At 60.9% G+C, this 19,776-nt stretch overlaps 1 protein-coding gene across 2 annotated transcripts; it reads right to left on the minus strand.

Annotated features, from left to right (window-relative positions):
- Positions 1-6,443: 6,443 nt before the first annotated feature.
- On the minus strand, positions 6,444-19,741 carry SCARF2 (scavenger receptor class F member 2). 2 transcript variants are annotated; one of them, XM_016939732.4, is made up of 11 exons: positions 19,419-19,741; positions 13,796-13,854; positions 13,611-13,712; positions 12,884-13,403; positions 12,556-12,774; positions 12,295-12,423; positions 11,598-11,701; positions 11,404-11,521; positions 11,093-11,223; positions 9,271-9,423; positions 6,444-8,142 (listed from the first exon to the last, which is right to left on the minus strand). In XM_016939732.4, the coding sequence occupies exons 1-11, from the start codon at positions 19,589-19,591 to the stop codon at positions 7,235-7,237; spliced, it is 2,616 nt and encodes an 871-aa protein (XP_016795221.3). In that variant the 5' UTR covers positions 19,592-19,741; the 3' UTR covers positions 6,444-7,234. The 2 variants fall into 2 exon arrangements, with proteins under 2 accessions (XP_016795221.3, XP_016795222.3); XM_016939733.4 differs by having other exon boundaries at positions 11,093-11,208; positions 19,419-19,740.
- Between the last annotated feature and the right edge of the window lie 35 nt (positions 19,742-19,776).

Below are 19,776 nucleotides of genomic sequence, written 5' to 3' on the forward strand. Positions count from 1 at the left end.
GGCTCACACCTGTAATCTCAGCACTTTGGGAGGCTGAGATGGGAGGATGTCTTGGGCCCGGGGGATGGAGGCTGCAGTGAGCGGTTATTGAGTGACTGCGTCCAGCCTGGGCCTCAGAGTGAGGCCGTGCCTCAAAAAGAAGAAAAAAAAAAAAAAAAAAAAAAGCAGCAGCTACCCATCCAGCCACCAGATGGCAGCACGATTCCATGGCCCCCGCTAGCTGCTGGCTGCCTGGTGCCGGATGCAGTCCTAAAGGCGGTTCTGAGCTCCAAGGGCCGGCGCCGCGCGTGCCTGCGGTCCCAGCTGCTCGGGAGGCCCAGGCAGGAGAATCGCGTGACCGGGAGTTCTGCGCCGCAGTGCGCTGTGCCGATCCAGGTGCTCACTGAGGCCGGCATCAGTATGGTGGCCTCTGCCACCAGGCCGCCTAGGGAGGGGCGAGGCAGCCCCAGTTGGAAACGGAGCGCGTCAGTAGTGGCATCGCGCCTGGGAATAGCCTCTGCGCTCCAGCCGGGTCGACCTGCCGAGACTCCGCCTCTAAAACCAGCAAATACCGGGAGGCTGAGGGACGAGGATCGCTGGAGCCCGGGAGGCGAAGGTTGCAGTGAGTAGCTGGGATTACAGGCAGGCGCCACCACGCCCGGGTAATTTTTGTATTATTAGTAGAGACGGGGTTTCACCATGTTGACCAGGCAGGTCTTGAACTCCTGACCTCAAGTGATCCACCCTCCTTGGCCTCCCAAAGTGCTGGGATTACAGGCGTGAGCCATTGCGCCCGGCCAAATAAGTAATTTAAGCAATTTTTTTTTGTTTCAGAAAAAAAATAAACTCATAAAGGAGGCCCCCCTGACACACACACACACACACACACACACACACACACACACACACACGGGAAGCAGCAGTGTAATTGGAATGCCCACTGCTGAGGCTCTCGAATGAGTGTCATGTGTGCACATTTTGCCCCTCACAATGCACGTCAGACTATTAATAGGAAGCAGCCACTGGAATACCTCCGGTGGGGTGTGTGCAGCAGGCAGCTTTGGAATTACCGTATCCCCAATGTGACACCAGGACAATGGCTTCTTCACGGGCACTGTCCAACCACAGTCCTGTGGTTATGTCTCGAGGTCCATTATTGGGCGAAGGTCACTGCAAACTCAGGGAGGCCCAGGAGCTCACCCCAACCAGCTTCTTTACCAGGCGAGTGACCTCAGCCCTGCAGCTGGACTCATGGAGACAATGACCTCACCCAAAGATAGATGACCCCTGTCCACCATCCACACAACAACTGAACTGGCCCCAGGTCGACTCCTCTGCACCCTGCTTCCTACTGTACCCCTGTCAAAGGCCTTCCTCCCACCCTTCCCACTCCTCTTCCTCCCTGGCAGCCCAACCACCACAAATTCACTAACTTGTTTTCAACTCTTACAGGCTGCCCTCCTAACCCTAGCCCTGACCTCTGCCCTCCTAACCCCAGCCCTGACCCCACCGCCCTCTCAGGAGGCTTTACCAATCCTCTGCATGTTAGCCCCACCCAAGGAACAGGCCTATTTTCAAGCGTACTAACTGTTGGGTGTGTCGCTTACCTATGCATATGACAGCCAATCCAACCTACCTAAATGACAGCACAGCTCCATCCATGGATGTGGCTGACCACATCTCCAAACCATCTTCCCACAGGGGACAAATTCTTGGATTTTTTAGAGACAGGTTCTCACTCTGTCACCCAGGCTGGAGTATAGTTGTGAGCCTCAGACTCCTGGGCTCAAGGGATCCTCCCACCTCAACCTCTGGAGTAGCTGCGACTACAGGTGCACACCACCACCGTGCCTGGCTAAATTTTTAATTTTTTTTTTTTTTTTTAGAGATGGGGGTTGCTATGTTTTCCAGGCTGGTTTTGAACTCCTATCCTCAAGTGATCCTCCCACCTCAGCCTCCCAAAGCACTGGGATTATAGATGTGAGCCACCAATCTTAGCCCAAATTTTTAACTAATCTCAATTAAACAAATGAACAAACAGAAAAGACTCTCAAACCACACACTGTCGTCTCTCAAGCAAGAGACAAGACGTCTATAAACCACCAATCTGCTTAAAGAGACCACCAAATGGTCAGACCATGAAACTGAAAGAATCAAAGTAAAGTTGTCACTGTGCCACCAACAGACAAAAGCCAGGAGCGCACAACCAGGGGTCATACTCACTGAAGGTCCCCCACCCTGATGGCCAGTCAGGGGTGGCTTGCAGGTCTCAGAGAGGGCTCACCACCTGCTTGCAATCATTGGGGATGGGAAGGTAAGTCCAACCCGTGCCAGGTCAAGGCACAAAGACTGCGGGGGGAATGCACCAGACACATAAAGAGATGACTTTATTCAGGCTACTGCTATGGGAAGAAAACTCACTAATGAGGAAGGAGGGGCCTGGTAAATAAGAGACTCATGTGGAAGGCTGGAGGCGGGGTCTTAGAATGGACAAGGGCAAAGTGCTCCTTCTGGTCTATTTCTCAGGACGCAAAGGAAGAGGCAATTTCTCAGTGAGCACCATTTCCCTGGAACCCAGGGCTGAGATGAATTTCAGTACCGCCAGCGGCCTCCGCGTTCTCCTGTGTGTGTAGGAGTTTGTGTGTTCCAGTGTGCGTGTTCCCACTGTGTCTTGGTGTTTCTGTGTGCCTGGTGGCATGTCTGTGTGTGTATCTGCAGGGTGAAAGACCACAGATACTATCCGAATTCCCGTGCTCAAGTGCGCCTCCTGCCTTGGCTTTCCCGAGTGTGGGGATGACAGGCGTGAGCCACCACGCTGGGCCTCATGATCTGTTTCTAGTGCAGTGAGTGCATCTTAGGGTGGGTGCCCGCCTCCATGCTTAGTAGGGCGTGGATGCTGTGTATGCCATCTCTCGGTAGGATGGGTACACTTCTGTGTTTTGGCTGATGTGTGTGTCTCAGTATTTAGTCGGCTCTGGTGGCACATGTGTGTGTTGCAGGTTGTATAAGTTGCTGTTTCTCTGTGTCTAGTGGAAGGTGTCTATGGTTGCAGAGTGTCTATGGTTGCAGTCTCGGTGTTTCTGTGTGTCAGAGGGTGTGTGTGTGTGTGTGTGTGTGTTTTGCAGGATGAGGTGTGTTCTGTGAGTGTGGTGTGGTGGGTGCAGGGTGCATATCTGTGTCTACATTTCTTTTTCTTCTTCTTCTTCTTTTTTTTGAGACAGAGTCTCGCTCTGTCGCCCAGGCTGGAGCGCAGTGATGCGATCTCCACTCACTGCAAACACTGCCTCCCAGGTTTAAGTAATTCTCCCAGCTCAGCCTCCCAAGTAGCTGAGATTACAGGCGCATGCCACCACGCCCGGCTAATTTTTTGTATTTTTAGTAGAGATGCGGTCTCACCATGTTGGCCAGGCTGGTCTTAAACTCCTGATCTCAAGTGATCTGCCTGCCTCGGCCTCCCAAAGTGCTGGGATTAACAGGCGTGAGTCACTGCGCCCAGCCTGTCTGCATTTCTGTCTGGTGGTGAGCTATGTGCTGCAGGTAGTGTGTTTAATGTGTTTCTCTCATGTTTCCGTGTATCTGGTGGAAGATGTGTGTCTGCAGGATGAGTGTCTCTTTTGTTGGTGTATCATGGATTGTGTGTTTGTGTGTGTTGCAGGGAATGTATTTGTCTCAGTATCTGAGTGTGTCGGGTCGTGTGCAGGTGTGTGTTTTTTTGTGTGTTTGTTTGAAACAGAGTCTCACTCTGTCGCCAGGCTGGAGTGCAGTGGTGTGATCTCAGCTCACCTGCAACCTCCGCCTCCCGGGTTCAATCGATTCTTCTGCCTCAGCCTCCTGAGTAGCTGGGATTACAGGCGTCTGCCACCACACCCAGCTAATTTTTTGTATTTTTAGTGGAGACAGGGTTTCACCACGTTGGCCAGGCTAGTCTTGAACTCCTGATCTCAAGTGAACCGCCTGCCTCGTCCTCCCAAAGTGCTAGAATTACAGGCGTGAGCCACCGTGCCCGGCCGCATGTGTATTTTGTATGATATATATCTGCTTCTGACTTTGGTGAAGTGTGTGTGTCGCAGGGTTGTGTCTATCTTGTGGTTTCTATGTGGCCTATGGTGTGTGTGCTGCAATGAGTCTCTGTCTTGGTGTTTCTGTGTCTGGTGATACATGTTGTATGTTGCAGAGTGAGTCTTTTTTTCCATTTTTATGTGCGTGGTGTGGGGTGAGTGTCCTCCATAGTAGTGGGCTGGCTGTGTGTGTGTCGCAGCGCGTCTGTCTCTGTGAGCGGTGGGTTGTGTGTGTGTGTTGGAGAGTGAGTGTTTCTGTCTGATGGAGTGTCGTGTGTGTGTGTGTTGGCAGGTGAGTGGCTGTGTTCCTCTGGGCCCAGTGCTGTGTGGGCGTCTGTTGCAGTGTGTGTGCCGTCTCTGTGTTTCTGGGATTCTGCTGGCTTTGTGTGTGCATGTCTGCGTTTCGGGCTGTGTGTCTGTGTTGGTGTTTCTGAGTCTAGAGGAGCGTGCATGCGGCGTAGGGTTAATGTCTGCAGGCCTCTGTGTGCCGTGGCCTGCGTCTGCTTGAAACCAGGCTGGGCCTGGTCCCCACATTCCTCCCACTCCATTGTGCTCTGTGCTACAAAAAATATTTGCGTTTTCCACCACTCATAATTTTTCCTCCTCAATCGCTACCAGATGTGGGTCCTGTGGTCCCCATCCCCATGGCAACGGAGGTTCCAGCAGCCGCGGTTCCCTTTTGTGGCGCCTGCCCTGGAAGCTGGCACTGCTGTGAGCCCCGAGGGGGTGGGGAGAAGCGGGTGGTGGGAGGCAGGAGGCTGGAGGGGTCCCAGCAGCTCCCTTCCCAGCAGCCACTGTAACCCTCCTGGGGGGAAGGGAAGGCTGGTGGTAGGTTGTGGGGGGTCCCCTGTTTTGTGAGGCACCCACAGGTAGAGTCTTCGACACCTAGGGGGCTTCCCAGGGAAGGGCAAGGAGAGGTCCCCAGAAAGGCCTGGTCACTGGGACATCCCTGTTCTCTCCAAATCGTGCTGGTCCAGGCTGGGGGAGGAGAAATAGCAAGAGCTGAGGGCTTAGGGGTTCAGGGAACAGCAGTGTGGCATCCTCATCGTTCTGGGGGGTGGGCACCGCCTAGACAAGAATGTGGTCTGAGCCCCTGCACTGCCCACCCCTCACCCACATGCAGGCACTGCCCTGCCCTCGCCGAGCCCGGCTGGGCATCTGCCCTCTTGGCCTTAACCACAGCAGCCCGCATGGCGCAGTGCCCGAACAGAGCAGAGGCTTTCCAGCCACAGGGCCATGGCTGGGAGGGTGCCCAGCTGGCTCCAGGGAAGCAGTGTGGCCCAGAGGCAGGGATCCCACATTCCACGTGCTGCCTGTTTGTGTCCTGCCAGCTGCTCTGGACGGCCGACCCAGGGCAGGATGCAGTCTCCACTCAGATGGCTGGGCCTTCTGAGATGGGTGACCCCTCTAAGATGGGTGACCAAAGTTGACCTCCGTGGGGCATCTGGTCAGAGGATGAGAGTGCGGCCAGGACGAGAGCCCCAAGTTGCCAGCGTGAGACCAATGAGTGCTGTGTGGCGGCTGCAGGGTGATCGGAAGATCCTGGCAGCAGGGGAAGACTTTGAGCTGGGCATCAAAAGATGAGATGCAGGAGAACAGGAAGAGGCCTGCCGGGCAGAGGCAGGAGGCGGGAGGAGAACAGACAGGCAGGAGCTGGGGGAACTTAGTGTGGGGACAGCAGGGGCCATGGAAGGTGAGGGTCTGCGGCTTAGGAGGGTCACTTAGGAGGCCTGCCCGGGAGGGTAGGCGGGTCAGGAGCAGCGAGGCCGTAGGGCGCAGATGGTCACAGATAGCCAGGCAGCAGGGTCTGGCTTGGGGGCGGGGGATCTGCCCCGGGCGCTCCCTCCGTCTCCCTCAACCTTCCGCAGTAGCAGGCGGGGCTGGCAGGCAGGAGAGTTTCCGGCTGAGGACAAGGAACCCGTTGAGGCAGACAGCAGGGCTCTGTGCAGCAGGAGACCGGCTTGTTTGTGCTGGAGGAGGCCCGGCTGGAGTAAGCGCCCGCGGCCCCCTGGCCGCAGCCTCTGCACCCCCCGCAAGCTGCCACCAACAGCTCTGAGGCCCAAGTTTAACAGCAGCGGCCAGGGGAAAAGGCCGGGATCCGAGGCAGGCCCATCGCCTGTCCCTTTCAGTCAGGGACTCTGCCTGATCTGCCCCCACCCAACCTTCCTCCCCGTGACCAGTCCAGAATGGGGCAGGCCAGATCGGGGCCGCATAAACTTGATAAACAAACGAAGCCTGTGGGTTGACACAGCCCACTTCCACCATGGTCCCGGGAGACCCAGGCCTGGGCTCCAGGGCTCCCCGCTGAGATAAGGGGTGGGGGAGAGTGCAGGACAGGTCGTCACATAAAGTTACTTCTGGGGGGCATCTTTGGCCGAAGCCTGCAAACAGGAAGTGATCAGAGCATGAGGGGAAAGGCATTTTATTAAGAAAGCTTTGGCCAAGCCCCCGCCGGGAGGAGCCCATCCTGGGGCACCGGCCGAGGGGGGAGCAGCCCTGCTGGGGGCCTATAAATACATCTCCTCAGGCCACTAGAGTCGCCCCTGGAGGTCCCGCGGCGTGTGGGGCAGTGGGAGGCCATCAAAACCAGCTGACAGCTGAGGGGCCGGGGCCCGGGGCGCCAGGGAAGGGAAGGGGTGGGACGGACTAAGCCCCTGAGGAGCGGAGACCAGCCCTCCTCCCCAGGCTGGGGTCAACCAGATGCCCGGGAGCCTGGCCAGTGGAAGTAGCCCCGGGCTCTATTGGGACGGCCAAGGGAGGGAGCCTCCAGCCAGAGGCACCAGGCCCTAGCGGGGGAGAGGCAGCCCGGGCAGAAGTGCTTCTGGCCGCAACCAATGAGAAGGTAGCCCTAACCAAGTCCACTCCTGGCCAGTAAGAGGCGGTCTTTAAGCGGAACCCTCCCATCTTTGGCCAATGAGACGCTGTCTGGTCGGAGCGCTCCATAACTCGGCCAATGGGGAGGGAGTCGCCCGCTATGCGCCTGTCAGGCCTCGACCAACGGGATGGGCCCTTCCCGCCAGAGCACACTGCTCCAATCCAGGAGCGGCTGCAGGACCTGAGCCAATGAGACGCAACCTCCGCTAGCCGCGCGGTGCTCGGCCAATAGGAGGCCGCCCGTGCCCGGTCGCGTGGGAGGCGTGGGGTGGCTGGCGGCGCTGCGAAGCTGAGGGAGCTGCGCACGGACGAGCCACAGCCTGCTACAGGGTGGGCGCGCCCGCCCTGCCCAGCTCGCCCGCCGCCTCCCGGCTCTTCTTGCGCGGCGGCTTCTGGATGGGGGTCTTCTTCCGGGGGGTCTCAGGCGCGGGCAAGTCGGTCGCCGCCTTCTCAGGCCCCGGAGTTTCGGTCGCTGGGGGCGCTCGGGCGGGCGAGGCTGGCGGCACGGAGCGCTTGGCTTTCTGTGGGGGCGCCGGCTTTTCCCTGGGGCCCTGCGCGCCCAGGGCCACCTCGGCGCGGCCCAGGCTGCGAGTCTTGCCGCGCAGCTCAGCGGCCAACATGGAGGCAGCCTCGGGCGCGCTTCGCGGGGGACCGCCGGCGTCCGTGGGCTCCAAGAGGCCGGGGCCGCGGCCCCGCGCTCGGGCCCTGGGCGGCGAGGGCGCAGCGAGGGCTGTCGCCTCCTCGGGCAGCCCGGGGGGCCGCGGCGTTGGGTCGCGGGTCCGGGGGCTGCCGTGTTCGACCGTATGCGCCGATTTGTCGCTGGGCGTCCGTTTCCTCTTGCTGGAGCTGGGCGCGGCCTCGGAGCCTGGCGGCGGTGGTGAGGGCGCACGGCCAGCTGCAGCGGCGCTGTGCTTGCCGTGGATCCAGGACACCTTAGGCTTGGTGGCGGGGTCAGGTGGCGGCGGTTTCCTGCGCTCGGGCGATGGCGACAGCGACAGGCCCCCAATCTCGCCCCGGGCCCGGGCCGGCCGGGCCTCGCGTCGGGCCACGCGTGCGTACAGAGCCCCTCCGGGCCCCTCCACGCTGGACGCTGACCGCTCGCTGTCGGAGGACGCGGGGAGGGGCATCGCCTCCTCGGCGGAGGCTGGCGTGGTCAAGGGCACAGGGGACGGCGCCGGCGCCTCGGCAGGGACAGTGGGGACTTCGGGGTCCCGGCTCTCCGCTGGTGCCTCTGGCAAGGGAAGAGCAGGGCGGTCACAGCCTTCAGGAATACCTTTAGGGGCTCCAACCTCCAGGCGCAAACCTTCACCTTTCCTCCTCTACCCACGCCCTTGGCACTGTGTCACCCTGGCATCTAGACGTGCCTGGCACAGAGCACCAACCACACATGTGTACTTCAGAGCCTCAGGCTATGCAGCTGACTCTGAACTCAGGCTGTGCAAGGAGTGATGGGCGCATTCCCGCGACTGAAGCCCAACTTTGGCCTGGCCTGGCAGCCCTGCCCCAACACCCCTCCAGCCTTGGGCGCCTGCATCATCGAATTTGAGGCTGGAACATCCCCACAGGGGTTCCATTATCCTTCTTTAAGAGAGAAGGCTTCTAGCTGGGCGTGGTGGCTCACGCCTGTAATCCCAGCACTTTGGGAGGCTGCGGTCACCTGAGGTCAGGAGTTTGAGACCAGCCTGGCCAATATGGTGAAACCCTGTCTCTACTAAAAATACAAAAATTAGCTGGGCGTGGTCGTGGGCGCCTGTAATCCCAGCTACTCGGGAGGCTGAGGCAGGAGAATTGCTTGAACCCAGGAGGCAGAGGTTGCAGTGACTGGAGATCATGCCACTGCACTCCAGCCTGGGTGACAGAGCCAGACTCCGTCTCAAAAAAAAAAAAAAAAAAAAAAAAAAGAGCGATAAGGCTTCTGAGGCTCTGAGTTGGTCACCTGCCCGTGGCATCTGGGGGCACGGTCAAGGGAGGAGACAGGGCAGAATCCCAGCCCATCAGGCTGCTTTCTGCTATCTGTGGATCCAAGGCTGTGTGTGGATCCAACTCCCATACTCTGTGGATCCCTTCCTCCTGTCTCCTCTGCCACCCCCTACCTAAGCCCAGAAACTTCTCTCTGCCTACTTTCCCCCAGGAGCAACCCTGGGCTGTGGCCTACCCATCTCCCCACACCTGTCTCCGGTACTGAACAGCAGAGTCCAGCTCTATGGCCTCAGCTCTGTGGGCAACCCTCAGGTACCAGCATGGCCAAGGCCTTCCTCTCCATGCTGTCTGCCCTTCTCCTGTGTCCCACCCAGAACACAGCTTTTCCATGGGAACATTTCACTGGGCTGGAGTGATGCCCAGGCAGGGCCTTACTTACCCTCATGGGGTACACAGTACACAGGGCCTTCATCAGTGGTGTCAAACGAGGAGAAGGAGGCCCGAGAGGACCAGGATGGTGAGGGCTGCTCCAGCCCTGAGGGTGGCTCCAGGAAGCTGCAGTTGAGTGTGTTATCCAGGTCGTGGTGGGCCACTGGGGAAGGATGAGGCAGAGCTGCCAGGGGTCCACTCTGCCCCAGCCGGTGCCCTCATTAGCCCCTGCTGTGACAAATGTTGATGGGGTGACCAAGACCAGCCCTATTCTTGGACTGCAGGGGGCACAGGCAACTCAACAGGTACAGTGACACTGGGCCAGGACTGGAGAATGGGTAGAGGTGAACCCAGAAAAGAAACATGGGCACAACATGTGTTAAGGTGCAAGGCAAGTGTGTGCATCTAGGGAGCTGGAAAAGGTTGGGCTGACGTGTTGAGAAAAGGCCAGAAAGGTGGGAGACGGGGCTGAAGAAGACACCTGGCTGGGACAGGCCACCAAGGCCTCCAAGCTCTGTTTTAGGCCCTGCCTTGTGCGAATCAGGAAGCCTTGGAGCACTTCTGAGCCTAAATGTGCAGTGGCAGGGCTGCCCTTTGGCTCAGCCCATCTCAGCAAGCTGCACCCTAGGCCTGGCCTCCAGAGATGCAGACCCCACAACAGGGGGCCCCAGAAGCTGGCTAGCCTGGCCTCCATTCCACAGAGGGATGTGGGGTCCACTCCCCACACCTATGTCCCCAGATGCCATGCTGCTAGGTGGGCCAAGGGGTTTTCTCTCTCTTGCTTGCTTGCTTTTTCTTTTCTTTCGACAGTTTTGGGGTTTCTCCTCCCTCCCTCCCTCCCTCCCTCCCTTCCTTCTCTTTCTTCTTCTCTTCTCCTCTCCTCTCTTCTCTTTTTTCTTGACAGTTTTGCTCTTGTTGCCCAGGCTGGAGTGCAATGGTGCGATCTCGGCTCACTGCAACCTCTGCCTCCCTGCAACCTCTGCCTCCCTGCAACCTCTGCCTCCCAGGTTCAAGTGATTCTCTTGCCTCAGCCTCCAGAGTAGCTGGGATTACAGGCATGCGCCACCACACCCGGCTACTTTCCTATTTTTAGTAGAGACCGGGTTTCTCCATGTTGGTTAGGCTGGTCTTGAACTCCAGGCCTCAGGTGATCCACCTGCCTCGGCCTCCCAAAGTGCTGAGATTACAGGCATGAGCCACCATGCCCGGCTTGGCTAAGGGGTTTTCTCAGCTGTTTCCTTCATCTCCCAAGAGTCTGAGCCCCCTTCCCCTCCATCTTTAGAAATAAGTGGGAAAGAGAGGAAGAGAGGGTCCACCCAGGTGCAAGTCAGCATGGAGAGAAGCGGCACACCCCACCCCCCCATCCTGTTGGTGGGTGGGGACCAGCCTGCCCACTTTCCAGGAGGATCTCTGGGTACTGCTGGGGATGTAGGCAGGAGGGTGGGTCCTCTCCGTGGGGCAGGGCACTCCCGTGGCCACGCATTCCCCCAGCAGCTCTGGCCGGGATATACAGCATTCTCCTACAGACTGGGGGAGCCTGCGGGACCCAGATGTCCACACACCCCTGATGCGATCACTCTCAGGGCCAACGTTTCTGACGTATGCCCACATCAGCCGGCGCACCTAGGACTCCTGCCTTCCTACCTTACCTCGCCCTCAGCAGCTGCCACACCTCTTACCTTCCCTCTGGTCGCACCTCCTCGCGCCCACGCACATCAACACTCAAGGTCCCCCATTTCCTCACTGAGATCTAGACCCCCTCACACCCATTTCCCAGCAGCTTCCTGCGTCGAGAGGTGTTTCTCCCAGATACCCCGCGCTGTCATCCTTACCTACGACTTTGGGTAGTTTCTGCCTCCGGAGCGGGATCCGGGGCAGCTTCATGCTGATGCGACTGAAGCGCCCGCATAGTCGGTGCGGCGCCTTCTTCCTCCCAAGCGAAAGCTCCCTGCGGGGGCGGGGTCTGAGCGGAGGGGCGGGGCCGGGGCGGGGCCCAGGGGCGATTAGATCTCGGCCGGAGCCAAGCACAGAAGGGGCGGGGCCACGTCCGGGGCAGGGGCGCGGAAGGGTTGGATCTGGGTCCGGTGGCACCCAGAGGGTGCGGCCTGAACCCAGGCGAAAGCGGGGCAGTATCTGGGCTCACCGGCGCGCAGGGTCCTTGCCGCGGCAAGCGCAGCAGCAGCCGAGCAGCGAGAGCAGCAGGCAGACGAGCAGGACGAGCAGCGCGCCCGCGCCCATCACGCCCTTGCGCTGGTTGGTTTCTGTAGGGGGTTATGGGGTCAGCGCGGTGTCTGGCACCCCCTGCATTCCTTAACGGGACGCCCCTCATCCACTTACCTAGGTGGCAGGCACCAGTGACCGGGTCGCACGAGTCCTCGTGGCAGCTGCAGGCCTGAGCACAGTCCGCGCCGTGGAGTCCGGGCGGGCACGTCACGTTACAGCTGCCGGGACATAGGGTCAAGGCAAGCCACAGCCGCCCCCCTAGGATGCCCCCTACCCTCACCCCTCACCCGCGGCCAGGGCCCAGGGTCCAGGGTCCCAGAACCGGGCTCTCTCTCGCTGCATTCGTCGTCTAGGGATTGAAGCCCCGCCCCGCCCGTGGCACATATTGGGTAGTGGATGTTTTGGAAACGAATGTTGCACAACACTAGTGGGGGGGCCTGGGGGATAGGACCCGTGGTGGCCGCGCCGCAGCGCCCCCTGCTGGGGCTGACTCGGCTAGGTGGGAAGAGGGGCTGCTGAACCAGACCCTTGGCTGTAAGTGGAGGTCCCTGGTCCTTCTGTACCAACTCGGGGTCACCTCAAGAGCCCACTGACACAGGCTGGACTGGTCACCAGATCCTGCGCTGAACGTGAGCTCCCCGACATCCGGGCAGGAAACTGCCCAAAGAGCCTACTGTCACTCCCTAGCTGGGGTAAGGGACCAAGGCTGAGGTGATAACCCAGCTCAGGGTGGAGAGGCCACCTCGTCGGCTGGACCCCCCTCTGTGGCAGGTACAAGCCCCCAACCCCCTCCCGGTCCCGGGGCACTCACTGGGGCCCGTGGACGCCAGGGCTGCACAGGCAGCGCCCCGACTGGAAGTCGCAGTGTCCGCTGCCGCAGTCGGCGCACACGAAGGCGCAGTCCTCGCCGTAAGTGCCATTGCTACACTTGGTCTCGCACCTTGGAAAGAGGGGAGGAGGCGTCAGCAGAAATGGAGGCAAACGGACCACAGCGCCCTCGACAGAGGGGCCTTTGTTAGGAAGGCAGGGCGGGGGACTGCGTGTCTGGGCCGACGCAGGCAGGGCTGCTCACCGGTCGCCGATCCAGCCCGCGTTGCAGCGCGTACACTTGCCGGTGACATGGTTACAGGCATGCCCGTCGCGGCATGGCGGACAGCGGTGGCTGCAGCCCTCGCCATAGAAACCGGTGGCGCAAGGCTGGTCGCACTTGGTTCCGTTCCAGCCGGGCTCGCACGTCAAGCAGCGGCCCTCGGCCACCGTGCACGGCTGCTGGCCCTTGCACTGGCCACACCTGGGGGAGGGGTCGGAGGCTAGGGAAGGCTGGGACCCGCCTCACCCCTGTCCCCATCGGCGGCCCGCCCTTCCACCTCCTCCCTCCCTGGCCGAGAGACCGCGCTTACCGGCGGCGACAGCCCAAGCCGTAGAAGCCGGCGGGGCACGGCTCGCGACAGTACTTGCCGCGGTAGCCCGGCTCGCAGGCACACGTGCCGTCCACAGGGTGGCAGCGGCCGCGGAAGCACTGGCAGTAGCGATCGCAGCGCGCGCCGAACGTACGCTCGCGGCACTGACAGCGACCGCTCTGCTGCTCGCAGGGAGACGAGTTGCAGGCGCACTGGTTGTTGCAGCTGCGGCCCCACCAGCCTGCGTGGCACAGGCAGGCGCCGGTCTGTGGGTCGCAGCGCGACGTGGCGCTGCAGTAGCACGCGCTGGCGCACTGCGCGCCCCACCAGCCGGGCTCACAGCGGCACGCGCCGCTCCGCGGGTGGCACGTGCCGTGCTGGCACTGGCACGCATGCTCGCAGCGCGCGCCCCAGCGCCGCGCGTGACAAGTACACTGGCCTGTCACATCCTCGCACTGCCCGTGTGGGTGGCAGCTACACAGCTCCTTGCAGTCGGGGCCCCAGAACTGGCGCGGGCACTCTGCAGGGGAGGAGCGGAGGGGGTGGAAGGCCCCGGTGCTTGAGTAGGTGCCCCCAGCCAGCCGGAACCTGCCCGCGTCCCGCACTCCAGCCGCCACCTCTGGGGACCCGCCCCGAAGGCGGATCCGACCCCGCCCCACCTTGGACCCCGCCCCATCTCTCCAGGATTCCGCCCCACCGACCAATACCGGCCCGACCCCACGCTCACTGGTGTCGCAGTTGGCACCGAAGTAGCCGTGGCGGCAGCGGCACTCGCCAGGCCTCACGCACACCTCGTTCTCTGAGCACGTGGAGTTGCCTTCGCACACCGCTGTGGACGAGACAGGCCAGAGCTGCTGCGCATCCTAGCCCCGCCCCCTCCCCCGCCCCAGGTCCCCGGGGTGACCCACTCACCAATCCCACACTCGTCCCCTTGCTGCTTCCAGCCAGCGCAGCACGTGGGCACCTGGGAGCTGCGAGCAGAGGGAGGACATCTAAGCCCGATGCCCCTCCCCCAGCCCCCATCTGCTCCGGGCTCCTCCGCAGCCTCCGCACAGCCTCCCTGCCTCTGCAGTTGCGCTCCTGTCCTAGGGGGTGGTTAATGAGGTCCTGCCAGGCATTGTCGTCTGGCGGTGGAGGATTGCCACAAACAGACCTCACCGCCAAGAACTTTCCAGCCCAGAACCCCCCACCCCATCTCACCTAACTCCTTTGTGTCCTCCTCCCACAGCCATTAGGCCTGAGAAAAGTGGCCTTGGAGTCCCAGGAAGGACAGCAGTGAGGCAGCAGCCAGGGAGAGGACCATGGGCCTCAGGACCTGCCCAAATGTGAGGGTCTAGGGCATCCCTCCAAGTGGAGGGCCCAGCCTAATGGGTGTCATGGATCCAGATGTCATGTGATGTGACATGATGAGGGCGGCACTAGGACTAGCTGGGCCACAGGGACACACCTAGATGCCCAGTTGGGGTTGAGCTCCAGTGGGGAGGGGCAGCCTCTGGACAGGGGGACGGGGGGTGGCATGTAGACACAGTGAGGTGACCACTTGGCAGAGGGGCTTCTGGAGGGAGGTGGGGTGAGGCCCACCCAGCCACTAGGGAAGGAGCAGGCACACGGGGAGTCCTCCACGTGCAGGAGGAAAGTCAAACTGTGGCAAAAGGGCTCAGGGACCAGGGTGGAGGAAGGAGCTATTAGAGCATCTGTTTATGCCTTTGTTGTTGGTTTTGAAACAGTCTCGCTCTGTTGCCCAGGCTGGAGTGCAGTGGCACGATCTCGGCTCACTGCAACTTCCACCTCCCAGGTTCAAGCAATTCTCCTGCCTCAAACCTCTCAAGTAGCTGGGATTACAGGCATGTGCCACCACACATGGCTAATTTTTGTATTTTTACTAGAGACAGGGTTTTGCCATGTTGGCCAGGCTGGTCTTGAACTCTGACCTCAGGTGATCCGCCCGCCTCGGCCTCCCAAAGTGCTGGGATTACAGGCATGAGCCAGCGTGCCCGGCCTGTTTATGCTGATTGTCTTCCGCTTGTTCCATTTGATTTGGCTTTACAGAGTACACAATGCTACCGCAGCACTTCAGGAGAGCACAACCTCTAAAACCCTGGGTGGATGGGGTGTGTGAGCACAAAGGTTTGGAGGCCCTGCCTGAGTGAAGCCATGATGGCTAGAGAGGGTTCGTAGGGGATGAGCTGGGGTTAGCCCACATTCAGGGGCAGAGGAGGCTGAGAAGGAAGAGCCACCAAGGCTGCGGGATCCTAGGTTCCCAGCCGACCCAGAACTTCGCCTCGATCCTAAAGGCATGTAACAGCCATTCGCACTTTAGAGAAAGGGAGCACGCTTCTTCACAAGCAGGCTTGGATTCAGTATCTGAATCTAGAACCGGAAGGTGGTGGGGGGCGGAGTTTGGGAGGAAGCCTGAAGACCCTAGCGGGATGGGATAGACTGGCCCTACACCATGCATTTCAGGATAGTACATGCCTGGCATGCTCCTGCCCAGGCTTCCGAGGATGCCCCAGCCATTCCCCAGCTAGACAGAATTCCACCCCTTGCACAGAGCACCTAGGCCTCGAGGCCCCTCCTCCTGAACAAGGCTTGGTTCTCCTTCAGGCCAAAGATGGGACCTGGCGAACAGGACCATAAAATCTCAAACTTTGGGGAATTGGTCCAGTGTATTTTCCACAATAAAACTGGAAACCAGAGACAGGAATACAAAGGCCTGGCTTTTCCTGGCCCCTGCCCCCACTGTCTCCACCCACCCAGCCCTGACCCACGGGGCACCAAGGTGCCCATCTGCAGGGAGACCCAGGTCTGCTGGCCATCACCCACCCACTTGTGTCTGCTTCTGAACCATGTTCACTGGATGGAGAGCCTCTGCAGGTGTCCCTCCTGTGGGGAGCTTTGCCAGGTGGCCTGCTGGAATTGCCCCAGAAGCACTAACCCCCTTCTGCCCTGGACATAAGGCTCTGTGGCTAGGACCCTCGTTTTAGGGCCACACTCAGCTGGGTTTGATGTCTGGGTTTGCCACTTGCTGTGTGACCTCAGGCATGCAGCTTAAGCTCTTTGAGCTTCAGGCTCCTTAGCTATATAGTAGGGCTCTACTGTAGGAAGATTAAGAGAGCCAAGATGTTTTTTTGCCGGGCGTGCTGGCATGTACCTATAATCCCAGCTACTCAGGAAGCTGAGGCAAGAGGATTGCTTGAGCCCAAGGAGTTTGAGGCTGCAGTGAGCTGTGATGGCACCACTGCTCTCCAGCCTGGGCAACAGAGTGAAACCCTGTCTCAAAAAGAGAGAGAGAGATAGGAGAGAGAGAGAGAGCACGCGCCAAGACCTATGAAGTGGTTTGGCACATACTAAGCACAAAGGATCCTGAGCACAGGCTGCAGTGCCTCTGAGTGCACTCGGTCATCTCTGGCTTAGCGGGCACCCAGGCCTAACCCCAGCAGAGCTAATGCCCACCAGCAGGACAGAGTCCATTTGGATTCACTGAGAACAAGATGCTTTCCTTCTTGGAAGGGCTGGCAGAAAAGGCCGGGTGGTGGTGGGAAGCCCACTCTCTGAAGATCTTACAAAGACGGGTGGGGAAAGATGGCCTGCTGCAGGGCTGCTCCCACGCTTGCCCTGTAAGTCGGCAAGACCCTCAGGAGCCAGGCCATAGGCTGGGCCCAGGCCCCCCAGCAAGCAAGACATGCCGTAGGCTTCTCCCTCGTAGAGCATTAGTTCTGTGATTCAAACCCACTGTGAGTTCTCACATCTTCAAGTTGGCTCATGGGGTCCATACCTGTCCATGTTCTCCCCCAAATCCAGGCAGAAAAGCTTCTCTGCCTGCCACACCCTTCAGACCCCACACCTGTCCGACCCTCCTCCTGCCCCGCCTGGACACCTCTCCTCTGGTTTCTGTCCCCATCCTCAGATCTCTCGTGTCCACACTAGCTCCCTCGGGAAGCTCACTGAACACTGACAACACCTTGGACCCTCCAGCAGGGCTCTCCCCGTCAATGCTAGACTTGCAAATCCAACTGCCCAATAGATGATGTCACCAGAAGGAGACCTCATGGGCCTCATGCCCAACCAGCCCAAACCTGAACTCTTGACCTCCTTGCACCCTGAGTCTTCCCTGCCTCAGATAACCCTGCCTGTCCTTTCAGGCTGGGAAGCTGAGACCTGGAGAAGCATCTCTGACTCTTCTTTCTTGTCTACACCAGATCCATTGAGAAAAAAGACGCTGAGCTCTAGCTTCTAAACGACATCTAAAATGGGATCACTTCCTCCTTCCCTATCCCAGCCTTGTGAGAGCCACCCTCCATCTCCCTGGCTTTTTGTAACTGGCCCCAGCTTCCACCCCCTGCCCCCCACGGTGTGAAGTGTTTGCCACCTGGCAGCCAATCCTGGTCAGATCCCACCCTTTCTCTGTGCAAAGCCCCCAGGGGGTCCCATGGCCCTCAGAAGAAAAGCCCAAGTCTTCTGAGCAGTGGCAGCCCACGGTGGCCTGCCCACCCTCACTCTCTGGCAGCTCCTCCGCCAGCCCCTCCTGGACTCTGCCCAGCCTCCTGGATCCTTCCTGTACTTTCACAGGCCCTCTGCCTTGGGAACCTTGCCCCAGACACCCACAGGGCCTCCGTGCTCTTCTGCAGGCCTGTGCTCACTCACCACCTTCTCAGCCGGTCTCCTCAGAACACCCTAAAGGAAACAGCACTCCCCAACCCAACACCTCCCAGCTCTTGCTAGATGTCTAGACACACTTGCTTTTCTGGACTGTGTCTCCTCTGCCACAGGGTCAGGGTCTCCACTGCAGCTTCCCTACACCAATACAGGCCTGGCATAGTGTAGGTGCATAGGATTTTACTGGCTTTGCACTCTCCTCTCCCCATCCTTGCCTCCCAGGAAAGGGAAGGGCTGATGGAAGCCTTGCAAGATGTGGGAGGACAACAAAGACATGACCCAGACCCCAGGTGGGCAGTGCCCAGAGTGGCTGTCCTTCCCATCGACCCTTGCCACTCATGACCACAGCGATCCCCACTTAGCCCCATGAGGGGGTTGTGATCACTATCCCATTTTACAGAGGTGGAGACAGGCCCAGAGAGGTCAAATGACTTGCCCAGGTCCACACAGCTGGGTAGGGTGGCACCAGGATGGGAACCCAAACCCAGGCTCGATTCCTGGAGCAGGCGCCTCCTGGGAGGTCTGCAGACAAGGGGAGCGGGAGCAAAGGGCTCTCAGGCTCCCGACAGCTAGAGCCTGGCACCGGATCCCCATTCCTGGTCCCGGGCCTGTCTGGGAAAGAGGGCTGGAGTGAGTAGACAGAGACCACGGCGATCGCGCCCTCCCCCTCTCCAGGCACCGCCCCGCCCGCCGCCGCCGCTGCATTCCTGGGGCCGGGGAGGCCCGGGAGTCGGCGGCGGCGGCATCGATGCGAAGCAGATGGCGGGCCAGGCCGGCCCCCGCCCCGGAGGCGGGGCTCGCAGCGGGGAGGGGTCTGCGCGCCTCGGGACCAGAGTTCGGAAACCCCGCGCTGCCCCCTCGCAGCCCCTTGTCTCCGGCGCCGAGCCCCTGGACTCGGCTTGCCCCGGGTCCGTGGCTCAGGCGCCCCGACGCGACCCAGCTCGGAGCCCGGCGGCCGCCTCGGCGGCTGCCAGCCCGTGCGGCGTCTCCAATCCGCGCCAAGGCGCCCCCACACGCCCGCTCCTCACCCCTGCGTGGAGATGCCCTTGACCTTGTGGCCTTTGGCCAGCCCACCGGCTCCCCCGACCCCAGCTTCTAACTCCTGGCGTCCGGGGCTCACCTCTCTGCCCTCCGTGCAAACTCCCGGGCTCGCGCCCCCACCGGCCGGGCCTGTCGCCTGCCTGTCCCACACTGGCTTCCCCAGCCGGCGCCCCACATTTGCGCGGCCCCTTCTTGCACCCAGTATCCCCACCTGGTTGTCGCCAGGGTTCCCACATCCTCCGGTCCCCTGTGCCTGTCATAGTCCTTCCGCCTCCCGCTTCTGGTCCACTTCGAGCGCCGGCTCCTCGACGCTCGCCTGGGTCACCACCCTCCCACCCGCGCCCGCTCTAAGACGCGAATCTGTCTTTCCAAGTCTGGCTTGCTCCAGGACCTCCCCGGCTAGCACCGCTCCTCCTCCCCTGACCTTCCTCCTCACTCCCACTCCCGGCTCCAGTCGGACTAGTGCGGGGCTTTAGCACATGCAGTTCCTTTGGCTTGAATGCCCTTCCCCAGCTTTTCCCCGTGGACTTCACAACTCGGTCAAGGGTCCCTTTTTCCAGGTCTTTCCTGATATCCCGGACAACGCGTGTCATCCCCTGGGTGCCCACGGCACTCCATCCTCCCCTCAGGTGACTTCTCGTCCAGGGTTCCCTGGGATGCACTGTCGTGGCCCATGGCCGAGGCTGGGCCTGGAACGGAGCCGCGCTGGCTAGGGAGCCGAAGGGGCCCACACTTGGCGTAGGAAGGTTCCGGTAGCCCCCTCCCAATGCCCGGCGCCGCCCCCCCACTGCCCAGAGCGTCCCTCTCGGCCCCCTCCCCCAGCCAGGCCGGCTCCTACCCGGGAGCACGGCACACGTTGCGGCCGCGAGGGTTCAGTTCCTGAGGCGCCACGGTGTCCGGCAGCATCCAGAGCAGCAGCAGCAGCAGCAGCGACGGCAGCAGCGGTGACGGCGGCCCCCCGGCTCCCCGGCGCCGCGCCGGCCCGGCCCCCCGGGGCCCTGCGCCCTCCATGAGGCGCGGGGCAGGCGCGGGGCGGGCACGGGCGCGGGTGCGGCCGCAGCGAGAGCGGCCGGAAGCGGAGTGCGAGGCCGGGCGGGGGGCGGCAGGAGGGGCGCCGAGCCGGGCAGGAAATTCCACATCGGCTCCCTGATCCCGGGCCAGCCGCGGCCGGCCAGGCGGCAGCGCCCGCCCCGCGC

Source organism: Pan troglodytes, chromosome 23 (genome assembly GCF_028858775.2).
Source record: "Pan troglodytes isolate AG18354 chromosome 23, NHGRI_mPanTro3-v2.0_pri, whole genome shotgun sequence".
In the NCBI taxonomy this organism is placed as follows: Eukaryota; Metazoa; Chordata; class Mammalia; order Primates; family Hominidae; genus Pan; species Pan troglodytes.